The following is a 12545-nucleotide window of genomic DNA, read 5'->3' as shown; positions in this document are numbered from 1 at the left end:
ATATTTTCTGAGAGTAGTGTAGTATGATATTTTGAAATAGCATATATTCTAACAGAAGAATACCACTTAATAAATTCACTTATTCAAATGTTTTAGTAAAAGTATGTAGTTTTAACATGTGGTATCTGTTTAATTTGTGAATTTATACTGTGCATCACTCTTCACAACGCTCTTTAGTTATGATGACTATATAGCCTACACATTATAACAGGTCAGTCCTCACTAATCTTATTGCTTGAGTTGGGCAGTCATACAATAAAGTCATGCAGTCATAAAGTCATAAAATACCAATAAATGAGACAATTTGTTCAACAATTTTCATTCACATAAAAAATCTGACCATGTGATTGTGGCTTACTTTGAAGTTGTTGAAATGGTCTGATCAGGTGTGGGAAGAACTCTAGGAGGGAAGATACTGTTAGGTTAATTTTATCAGACACTACATTGATTTATCCAGTTCCCTTTATCGAGGGAACTTGTACTGCGTCATCGTAGATGACACATCGGGGAACGCCCTCGGCGTGACGCTGCTGAGTTCATATCAAAAAAGTCCAATCTTGATTGGTGTTGCGTGATGACATAACGAGTGACGGCATACCCGGAGGTATAAAGGGACGCCGGCACAAGCAAACGCAGCTTCCTGCTTTCAACGGTCGCGCTCTGTGTTCTGTCTGTCTATTTGGTGTTGTTTGTCCCATAGGGCTTTCAATATTATTAGAGAATATGGCGAACGAGCAATTCAGACGGTGTGTGCCTCCCTGTCCGCGTTTCATTTCGGGCACGGACACACACCAGCTCTGTGTGCAGTGTCTCGGCGTGCTGCACGCCCGGGCCGCTCTCGAGGGAGCGGCTTGCGGCGAGTGCGATAAGCTGCCGCTGAGAGTGCTGCGCTCGCGGCTGGCGGTCTTTGACGAGGCCGGCCAGCCTCGCGACCCTCGCGGTTCTGGGCCCGCTGTTGCAGAGGCAGAGCGGCGCCGCAGATAGTGGGGCTAGCAGATGGATCTGTCAGCAGGATTAGCGAATGTTGAGGCATCTCTCTCTTCCTGACGATTCAGAGGATCTTCCGCCACGTGTGGAAGCCTGCGCTGCGGCTTCTTCCCACGAGGCGGAGGATCAGGTGCTCATGCTGTCCGATTCTGAGGGGTCGTTGACGATGAGCACCGAAGCAGGCGCAGTGGGGCAGTCGCCAGCCCACTCGCAGGCTATGGAGGAGCTTGTGGAGATCTTGACTCGCGCTGTGGTCAAGCTGAGTTTAGATTGGCCACAAGAAGAGGTGCACGTCCAGCTGCCAAATAAGCTGGATGAGCGCTTCTTCAAGCGCCGAGCCCAGCCTCCACGCCGGGCTCTGACGTTTTTCCCCGACCTCCACAATGAGTTGTGCAGGGCGTGGGAAAAACCCTTCTCAGCACGTTTGACTACGCCCCCTGCACTTGACTTCGCTAACGTGCTGGGGGCGTCTGAGAAGGGATATGTTGCGCTGCCGAGGGTTGAAGAGGCGCTCGCGGGCCACCTCCCACCCGAGACAGCAGCTTCATTGAAGACCCCGGCATTGCCCTCGAAACCATGCCGAGAGACATCGAAGCTGATGGGAAGGGCATATAGTGCGGCTGGTCGCGCTGGTGGGTGCCTGCACACTCTCGCGGTTCTGCAGGCCTACCAAGCGGACTTGTTGAAGGAGCTCGATGAGGCCCCCTCCCCGGAGGATGTGACTAAGCTGAGGAAGGCTGCGGATTTGTCTCTCCGCGTCACGAAAGAGGCGGCCTGTGCTATCGGCCGCTCCATGGCGGGTTTGGTGTGCGCGGAGAGGCATCTCTGGCTCAACCTTTTGAGGATCAGGGAGAGAGACAGACACTTTCTCCTTGATTCCCCGATTTCACCTTCTGGCCTTTTCGGCGGCGCTGTGAGCACCGTCGTCGAGAGGTTTCAGGAGGTGAAAAAGCAGGCAGCCACCTTCAGCCTGTTTATCCCTCACCGCTGGGGCTCCTCCAGCAGGGCTGCCTCGAGTGGGCAGTTTCAGCCAGCACAGGGCTCCTCGCACCGCGAGGTGCAGAAGCAGAGCGTCGCTTCTCGTGCCCCTCCTGAGGGAGCTTGGCAGAAGAAGCGACGCTCTCGCGGGAAGTCTTCGAAGCCGAAGACCGACCTGAGGGAGGTCATTCAGGCTAAGAAGGCTTCCAAGCGGTCCTAGCTGCGGCAGGGCCGCTGAGAGCTCTCCCCCACGGGGCGGAGCGACCGAGGTCGTTCCCCCCCCCCCGAGCTCTCGGGAAATCGATGTTGTGCTCCCGCAGTCAAAAGGGCTCCGGGCCATGTAATTTCCCAGCGTTCGCACGCGGCTCTGGCCAGCACATATAAAATCTGTGGCAGAGCAGCGAATGCGTTCGCACACCGAAAATCTACCTCGACTAGTCCCTGCCGGTTATCCGCTTCAGGGGGTCGAAGGAGAGGTTCGGTCGATACCCCAGGCCAGCCTCGAGAGGCTGGTGCCCTTATCAGAGTATCTTGGCGCATGGTCATGCCTTCCGAATATCTCTGTGTGGGCCCTGCGCACTGTAGAACGGGGCTACAGACTGCAGTTCAGAGTTCCTCCCCCGAAATTTGGGGGGATAGTCTGGACGGTGGTCGGTCCCGAGCAGGTGGGGGTAATGGGGCAAGAAGTACACTCTCTGCTGGTAAAAGGGGCGATAGAAAGGGTCCCCCCGCCGGAGAGAGAGGTCGGATTCTACAGCCGGTACTTCATAGTCCCCAAGAAGGATGGGGGGTTGCGTCCAATTTTAGATCTCAGGCTTCTGAATCGATCTCTGAGGAGATACAGGTTCAGGATGTTAACTATTCCTGTTATCGTGAGTCAGATCCAGTTTGAGGACTGGTTCGTCACGATAGATCTAAAGGACGCATACTTCCATATATCCATCCTTCCCAGTCACAGGAAGTTCCTGAGGTTCGCTTTCGGGGGCGAAGCGTACCAATATCGGGTTCTTCCCTTTGGCCTAGCTTTGTCACCTCGCACCTTCACAAAGTGCATGGATGCAGCCCTGGCTCCGTTAAGACTCCAGGGCATCCGTGTACTGAATTATATCGACGACTGGCTGATCATGGCTAGATCGTACGATATGGCGGTTCAGCATCGAGATGCTGTTCTAGCCCACATGAGGTGCTTGGGACTGAGACTCAACGCAAAGAAGAGCGCGTTGACGCCCTCCCAGAGAATCACGTTCCTGGGAATAGTATGGGACTCTGTAACGATGCGGGCACGCATGTCACCCGCGCGTATAGAGACCGTATGGGCGGAGGTCTCCAGTATAAGGCTGGGCCACAGCATCACTGTCAAGCAGTTTCAGAGACTGCTGGGTCTCATGGCAGCAGCGTCCAGTGTGATTCCGCTCGGCCTGCTCCACATGAGACCACTACAGTGGTGGCTGAGAACCAAGGGGTTTTCCCCGAAGAAATTGCCGGAAAACCGTTCATGTTGCCGGAAAACCGTTTCAACAGATGCATCCCTTACTGGTTGGGGCGCGGTCATGGAAGGCCGAGGAGTGAGAGGTCCTTGGACAGCCCAGCATGCTTCATGGCACATCAACTGCCTAGAGATGCTGGCGGTCTGGAAAGCTCTGAGGAGTTTTCTCGAGGACCTTCGCGGCCACCATGTCCTGATACGATCCGACAACACTGCCGTAGTATCGTATCTAAATCATCAGGGGGGTCTGAGATCGCGCCCTCTGTATAGACTGGCGCATCAGGTCCTCCTGTGGTCCCACGGAAAACTCTCATCTCTCAGGGCAGTTTACATCCCGGGGGACCAAAACCAGGGAGCAGACATCCTGTCGAGGCAGGGGCTGAGGCCCGGGGAGTGGCGTCTCCATCCAGAGGTGGTGGAGGCCATATGCGAGAGGTTTGGGCAAGTGGAAGTGGATTTGTTTGCGTCTCGAGAGACGACCCACTGTCCACTTTGGTTCTCCCTCAGGCATCCGGCTCCATTGGGCCTGGATGCCATGTCACAGACGTGGCCGAGGCTGCGTCTGTACGCATTTCCCCCGATTGCTCTGCTCCCGGGAGTTCTGGAGCGTGTCCGCCGGGAAGGCATTCGCCTGCTTCTAATAGCACCCCGGTGGCCGACCAGGGTATGGTTCTCCGACATTATGGACCTGCTAGACGACCTTCCGTGGCAGATTCCGCTGAGGAGGGATCTGTTGACTCAGGTGGGGGGCTCGATCTTTCACCCCCAGCCAGAGTTATGGAACCTGTGGGCCTGTCCCCTGAGAGGGCAGAGCTCATAGAGGAAGGTCTGTCAGCAGGCGTCTTTGAGACTATACTCAGCTCCAGGGCTCCTTCCACCAGGAGGCTGTACAACCTGAAGTGGAGAGTATTTTCCATGTGGTGTAGAGACCGTGAGGTAGACCCAGTTAACTGCGCTGTGGCTTCAGTACTGGAGTTTCTTTAAGATCGAGATTTCTGCCGGGCTTACCCCGTCCACACTTAAGGTGTATGTGGCAGCGATAGGAGCTTTCCACGCACCGTTAGGTGAAGGACCTCTGGGGAGGCACCATCTGGTTGTACGGTTCCTCTAAGGAGCGCAGAGGATGAGACCTGTGGCTCGTTCCAGGATCCCTGCTTGGGATCTGGCAGTGGTGCTCGAAGGGTTGGTTGAGGCCCCCTTCGAACCGCTAGAGTTGGCTGAGGCCAAGAACCTTACGCTTAAGGTAGCTTTTCTCTTAGCCATCACTTCTCTGAGGAGAGTGGGGGACCTTTAGGCATTGGCAGTCACGCCCAATTGCTTGGAGTTTGACCCGGGCGTTCTCCAGGCTTTTCATCCCCCGCCTCATGTGACGGCAGATGAGGGCAGGCTTCACCTCCTCTGCCCGGTGCGGGCATTGAGGATTTATTTGGAGAGGTCTGCCCAGTGGAGGAGGTCAGACCAGTTGTTAGTGTGCTTTGGTCCACCTAGGAAAGGGCTGCCTGCGGCAAAACAGACCATTAGTAACTGGATTATCCAGGCAATAGCCACGGCCTATCAGGTGCGCAACTTGCCTTCACCTATAGCCGTGAGGGCTCATTCTACCAGGGGCATGGCCTCCTCGGTAGCCCTCCTTTCCGGAGCTTCTTTGCAGGAAATCTGCGAGGCGGCCGGGTGGGCCACACCGCATACTTTCGTGAAATATTACAGTCTGTACCTCCCGGCGACGCCAGGCGCTAGGGTGCTCGCCCCCTGAGTATGCACTCCGGTCCATACCAGGGGGCCCAAGATAGGCGAGGACTAGGGGACACTCGTTCCCCGATGTGTCATCTACGATGACGCAGTGCGAGTTCCCTCGATAAAGGAAACGTCTCGGGTTATGAATATAACCCATGTTCCCTGAGAGGGAATGAGACACTGCATCTCGTAGCCCCGCCTATCTACAGAGCATCCTGCTTCATAGCAGTAAGCTGCGTTTGCTTGTGCCGGCGTCCCTTTATACCTCCGGGTATGCCGTCACTCGTTACGTCATCACGCAAAACCAATCAAGATTGGACTTTTTTGATATGAACTCAGCAGCGTCACGCTGAGGGCGTTCCCCGATGTGTCATCTACGATGACGCAGTGTCTCGTTCCCTCTCAGGGAACATGGGTTATATTCATAACCCGAGACGTTTCCTTCAATAAACTCTGAACACCGTTTTAAACAATAACTATTTAAAATGACAAAGCTCTGACCTTCTTGACTGATCTCATCATCAATTTGTACGCGTTTGCATAAGGTGGCAAAAACCTTTTCTTATTAATTGCACTTTGAATTTGATTAATACAAATATGATTTTTGTCTTTGTTTTTAAAAGGTATGGTATGTAGCTTTTATTTATTTATTATTTATATTAAAAATGTCCAAAAATGTAAATAATGAGAGAAAACATCTTCTAAACCACTAGCCTTTGCTTAAAGGATTAGTTCACTTCAATGTTCATGTCTTTCTTTCTTCAGTCGAAAAAGGATTTTATCCCCACCATTGACTTCCATTGGGTCCAAATCAATGCTGCTTCAAAGCACTTTGAAGGTCTTCAGAGGATCCTTGCGATCCAAGACGAGGAATAGGGTCTTATAGCGAAACAACTGGTCATTTTATTTTTTGCTAAATAAAATTCTTTTTAACCTAAATTTCTCATCTTGCACTGCTCTGCGACGTGCTAATGATTGCGCAATCACCTCGAAAACGTCACAGGAAGTACCACCCCAAATGAACATGTGAGGACTAACCCGACATTGTGGTTTTACCTTCTTTTTTAGCTTCCCTTTCTGTCTCCTCATGAGATCTGATCGATTTTTGAAGGCAGCACATTGTAGCCTTTGATATCCCATATGTGTGTTCCATTCGGTGATGGTTGAACTGGAAAAAAAGATGGTGTCCGAAGGTTGCGTTTGCTAGGTTGCGTTTGCTATTTATGTAACATTTACATACATTTTTATGTAAATGTACGCATTTTTTTTAACCAACATTTTCAACTTCTGATGTAATTTCTAGTGATAAATTACTAGTGTAGTAATTTAATATGTGTTTAGTTTTCACCAAAGCTCTCTCTGTTTAACTGTAGATTATTAAACTGTTACACTACCTTAGAAGTCTGTTCGAAATTAGTTTCATGAGGTGCCTTCATGTACAAAAAGCTGCCTGCAGAGTCATTGTCTGATAAGGAAGCGAGGAAACTGCCTAGGTTTTTAGACGCAGGTTTTAAGTCTTCGCATGAGATCTTAGTAAACACGGGTGTGGTACTTCCGCCGACGTCTAGTGTGACATTTCCAATGTGATTATTCAATCACTGGCAAGCACAAAGTTAAAAAGTATATAAATTCATTTTTAAATAATTTTTTTTATAATCATTTCGCTACATAAGACCTTATATTCCTTGCAGGGAGGGATCTTGCAGAGCCTCCGAAGCCATTTGAAGGTGTGTGATTTGGACCTTCAACATTTTGGCTGCAATGTACAGAGCCCCGCACAGTAAACATTTTTATGCAGTAAAAAACTAGTAGGCTAAATCGTGTGCACAATTTACTATTTCGTTCCCTCGATTTTTAAATTGTGCGAATATTTTACTATTTCGTTCCCTCGATTTTTAAATTGTGCGCATGTTTTACTATTTTGTTCCTTCGATTTATAAATAGTGCCCGAGTTTTAACTAATTTGTTCCCTCGATTTGCTAAATTGTGCGCACATTTAATTAATTTGTTCCCTTGATTTGCTAAATTGTGCACACGATTTATAAATCGAGGGAACTAATTAGTAAAATGTACGCACGATTTATAAATTGAGGGAACGAAATAGTAAATCGTGTGCACTGTTTACCTTTTTTTCCTTACATGTCATGTGCGGGGCTCTGTTGCAATGGAAGTCAGTGGTGAGTAAAATCCTGGAATGTTTTCCTCAAAAAACGTATTTTCTTTTTCGACCAAAAAAAGAAAGACATGAATATCTTAGATGAGAGGAGGGGTAAGAAAAATATCAGGACATTTTATTTTAGAAGTGAACTAATCCTTTTATACACTTCTTAGCCCCTAAAGGGACATGGTGGGGGAAAAAATATGAGATATGAGGAAAAAGTATTTTCCAAAGCTTTTGCGTTCTCTCATGAAACGTTTGCGTTACCCTGAGAAATTTTGTAAATTATATTTTTTAAAATAATTTTCCCACCCATGTCCTTTTTTTTTTTTTCACTACCATGTCCCTTTAGGGCAGGCATCACCAGATAGAGATACATAATGATTTTACTATTTCACCATTTTACTTTTTCAGTTTAAAGTGAACAGCATGTCAAAACAACGGAGCAGTAGCTCTAATCCACAAGCATTCAGGTTTGATTATGGTAAAGATCTTTAAGGGATAATCCTCTTAATATTTTTTATTTAGAATTCAAGCCCTTTCCTTTCCGTGCACGTTGCTTCTCTTACCTGATAAACACGTGAGCAGTTTTTCATCTAAATTTAGCACATTAAACCACGTGTTAAGAACATTTTTAAAATAAACAATGTTGTAATTGGGAAAATTATTTATAGATGGCAAGAAAAGGCAGCTTAAACTTTGAAATTACTAGATAACTTTGTTTCAATGCGTTCTGATTATTATGTAGCCTACTTTTTGTTTATTTTTAGTAGATTTTTATTTAGCAAAATTTAAAACTGGTCCACACTTCAAGGAAAACCGTAATTTTTCTGTCACATGGCCTTCTGCCGTATCTAAATGTAAAAATAATATCTTGATAAAACATCGGATACCTTTTAATATGCATATCTAATTGGACTCAACTGATACTTGTACAGAAATGTTTTGGTTCTGAGGGCCATGTGATCACTATTTTGTCAGTTTGTGATATTTTTCTTTCTTTTACAAAGCACTACTGGAGGCCAGATGGAAATGTATAACTATTTTAAAACACAAACAAACAAACAAAAAACAAAAAAACAGCGGACTGCCACTGAGAAGTAAATATAGAGACTGGACCTAATGATACTTTAATTGAATAGGCCTGCTTTCGGGGGTCTGTATTACTAAACCATGCTCTTCTGAAGTTTTATTCTTCCGCTGGAGGGCCAAATGATTCATGGTGTAGTTTTAATTTTTTGGGTAACCGTTTTATAAAAGCAATTAGTCATTGATACCTTGCTGTGTTCGTCACATCTGGGTTACTGCATGATGTGACAAATGCCATCTAGTCATGATTATATTAAAACAAACATAACACATTCTCTCATACCTTATTTCTTAAATATAGTGTTTAATTTTTCATTATAACATTTTTGATTTTGTACAAGTTTACAAAAAAAGTTAAAGGGATATTCACCTTATAGCACATGGTCCATTCTGAGGACTTGCATCAGGAGAAACGTTGAAATTCTTCACTGTCACTTTAGGGCAGGGTAGAGAGTCTTTCTTAAGTAACCCTGAGATATCTATGAAAAAGTGTTCATGATTATAAAACAACATTTAGCTAAATATTCTCAGAACATTTCAGCTGATATCACAGCCGTCTATTTGAATTCATGCCATCATAGTCACACACAGAACACATCGTGAAACGTGAAAGGAATGGAAAAGAATGCAGGGTTCTATAAGACCAGTTTTAAGAAGCAGATTTATTTTATGAGATGTGAAAAAAAAACAGTAAAATCACAGACATTTGTCTAGCACAGTTTCATTAAAAAAAGTGGTAACACTTTACAATACGGTGCACCATGGGCGAGGCTAGCCCCATTTTAGGGGTGCTTCAGCACCCCTAAAAAGGAGCTCAGCACCCCTAAAACTTGGAGTAAGAAATTGGGTTATTTAAATTTTTTGTTAGTCTTTTACACGGTTAAATAATGTCCAAAACATACTCCGTAGTTTGTGGTTTAAAATATATGTGTTAAGGAGGAAAATGAAAACATCCCCGCATAGCAAATGGTGTCATCTTCTTATCTTCTTCTACTACTCTTCTGTACCTGCACTGCTAAGCACGACCGTCATCCAGCGCGAAACACACGCAGAGTGAGAACCCGTGATGTAACGTTAGTGTTGTGATCGGTTGAAAGCTGTGTCTGACACTTCTTTCCTTTTACCTAGAGTTGTTCCGATTTCGAAACCATATCGGTGAGTACTGGAGTCAGTATCCTGAATCACCATGGTGGTACACCTATAATAAGTGTTTATTCTCGGACTATTTTAGTCCGGCGGGTCGCCACCGCTGTGAAGTAGCACCTGGGTGACTCGTCCATAGTCATAAACGGAGAGAAGTAACGTTAACGCCGGTTACAATTTTCTTCCGCATGACGCATGCAGTTCTGTTTATTAACTGCTAGAGCGTGAAACAAGAACAGAAGCGCGACAAATAAACTGCGTACCTGTGTAGTGTGTAGGTGTGTCTCTGTTAAAGTTTATCGTTAATTTGATACTCATTTTAACAATCGAGAGTCATGTAAACATGACATCACATGCGTCTTTTCTGGTTAGTCGTCATGGAAACATGAAGCCCTGGCGTTTGGAGTGAAAAAACTCAAGCTTCTCTTGTGAAATGAATTTGTCATTTAAAAAGTTTCTAAGCCCAGTAATAATAATAAAGACATTAAAAAAATGACACACATCTGTGTGCCTTTTGATCATATCCTTAGAATCTGTAAATGGTCTCATGGTCTCATTTTTGTGACATCACAGACTGACCGCAACTCTCCTGCCTACAATATATTTGTGTATGATTGTCAATTCCTTGGGAAAGAGAGGGAGATGGTGAAGGAGAAAGGGAAAGGGAGAGCATGCAGGAAGAATCAGGTGAGGAAACGACAACAATACATTGACATATAGTGAATAGTGGCAAGCAAAACAGTAACTACTCCTGTTTATGTGTGTGTACTCCTATACAAACTTATTGGCATTAAGCCTATATTACAATTTTTTTTTTTTGTAACATTATTTTACACCACATTTTTTCATAATAAAGGAGGAGGAAAACAACGGAGAGTCCATAAGGGATGAGAGGGAATTGACTAGTGAAAGAAATGAAGAGACTGAGGGAGTGCAACATAGAGAGCACCAAGCTCTCTATGCAGCAGAGACAGAAGAGAGCTGTTCCGACGTAGGGGATAAGGACACTGGTCCTAAACAGTTAAAGCTGTCTCAATACCCTCATACTCAGTTTGGCACACAAAAAAGAGCCTTTCAAGAACAGTGGTTCAAAAGTTTCAGATGGCTGGAATACTCAGCTAGACAAAATGCTGCTTTCTGCTTTCCTTGTAGGCATGGACGAGGCTAGCCCTTTTTTAGGGTGCTTCAGTAAAAACTTGGAGTAAGAAATTGTGTTATTTAAAATTGTAGTCTTGTACATGTCCAAAACATACTCCGTAGTTTGTGGTTTAAAATGTATGTGTTAAGGAGGAAAACGAAAACATCCCCGCATAGCAAATGGTGTCATCCTCTTATCTTCTCTAGGGTACGTGTGTCTCGAGGTTGGTGGCAGTGGGGCTCATTGGGTGCTCAGCACCAAAAAAGCTCTGACCCTAGAATCGCCACTGCGGTGCACTAATATGCATTAATAATTGCCTAATTAATGCACAGATAATCATGAGTTAATGTATTACTAATGGCGAACTAACCCATTTATAAATGATCACTGCATCAGTACCTAATGAAGATTCCGATTAATAGATTAAGATCATCAAATTGTTATTAGTTAAATATGTCATAATGTATTAATTCCTTAATAACATATTATAATAACTAATAATTTAAATTAACGTGTTAATTACCACAATGGGTCAAAGCCATGCATTTCAACTTCCAGTAGTCTGCTTTAATTAATCATTAGTTAATGATTTATAAAGGTGTCATTATGTTATGACTTTACTTGTTGGGGCACATGACTATAAACTAATTCAAAATTAATTAAATACCCATAACCACAATTACATATTACACATTAATTTAAATTATTAGTTATTATAATATGTTATTAAGGAATTAATACGTTATGACATATTTAACTAATAACAATTTAATGATTACTTAAACTATTAATCATGTAGAATCTTCATTAGTTGCTGATGCAGTGATCATTAATAAATGGGTTAGTTCACCATTAGTAATACATTAACTCATGATTATCTGTGCATTAATTAAGCAATTATTAATGCATATTAGTGCACCCGTATTGTAAAGTGTTACCAAAAAAGTTCTGTTCGACCCAGCCCTTATTCTGCCCATTTTGTACTTCACAAAACCTACCTTGCATGCTGAGGAGAAATATGATGTCACCACCCTTGATGAACTCTCTTCTAGTCAGATCATCTTTCATAATGGGATATGTATAGACCATAAATGTATCCACATATACGGTCTCATTGCCAATGGGGACTTGAGTTCCATTTTTTCGAGGATTGTCCCAGTAATATCTGCCATCTGTTAAAACAAAATGTGTCTTTTAAAAAGCCCTTTGAGGTTAGAGATAACAATGTATTTGTAGTAAAATGCTGCATATAAATGTGTCTGTGTGTGTGTGTGTGTGTGTGTGTGTGTGTGTGTGTGTGTGTGTGTGTGTGTGTGTAAAGATGTGACAGAAATATAATCAGATTCTCACTGGAAGACACCGAAGCAGGGTCAGTGGTGATGCTTTCCTCTAAGGACATGCGCTTCTGTATGTGTGGATTCTGGTCGAGCATCTGGAGTGTTATTTGTCTCCATGGACAAGGCCACTGCAACCGGTCATCATATTCACCAGATACCAGACGAACATATCCGAAAAGGTCATCCTGATTTACTTCTAACCCAGCCTGAAAGCGATAACCATCACTGGAGTAATACAATGGACTGTAATATGTTGAAGATTCCTCTGTTGAAAAGTTCCTTATCTGCCATGTGTGGGGACACTCAGTCTCTGAAATATTGATATCGTCCACTGAGAAGCCTCCACTGGAGTTTCCAGCTCCTTTACGGCCTTCAAATACAACTTGGAAGGTTTTATTTGCATTCAGTGACACATGATGCAGTTTCCAGTAATTACCAGGGAGTTCTGAAAGAAAATAACATTTAGGAACATTTTAAAAGCATAGGCCTATGTGT

At 44.6% G+C, this 12545-nt stretch overlaps 1 protein-coding gene across 1 annotated transcript in view; it reads right to left on the bottom strand.

The window, feature by feature from the left end:
- Positions 1-12545, bottom strand: part of LOC137083511 (meprin A subunit beta-like) — a 30041-nt gene that overhangs the window by 1153 nt on the left and 16343 nt on the right. The window contains exons 10-13 of the mRNA XM_067449458.1: positions 12064-12495; positions 11712-11885; positions 8803-8911; positions 359-415 (exon numbers count right to left, since the gene is read on the bottom strand). Of these exons, the coding sequence (XP_067305559.1) occupies positions 359-415; positions 8803-8911; positions 11712-11885; positions 12064-12495 (772 nt within the window). The remainder of the gene's footprint in view (positions 1-358; positions 416-8802; positions 8912-11711; positions 11886-12063; positions 12496-12545) is intronic.

Source organism: Pseudorasbora parva, chromosome 7 (genome assembly GCF_024679245.1).
Source record: "Pseudorasbora parva isolate DD20220531a chromosome 7, ASM2467924v1, whole genome shotgun sequence".
NCBI classification, from domain to species: Eukaryota; Metazoa; Chordata; class Actinopteri; order Cypriniformes; family Gobionidae; genus Pseudorasbora; species Pseudorasbora parva.
Note: the sequence above shows the minus strand (reverse complement) of the source record. Positions and strands in the feature narration are given on the sequence as shown.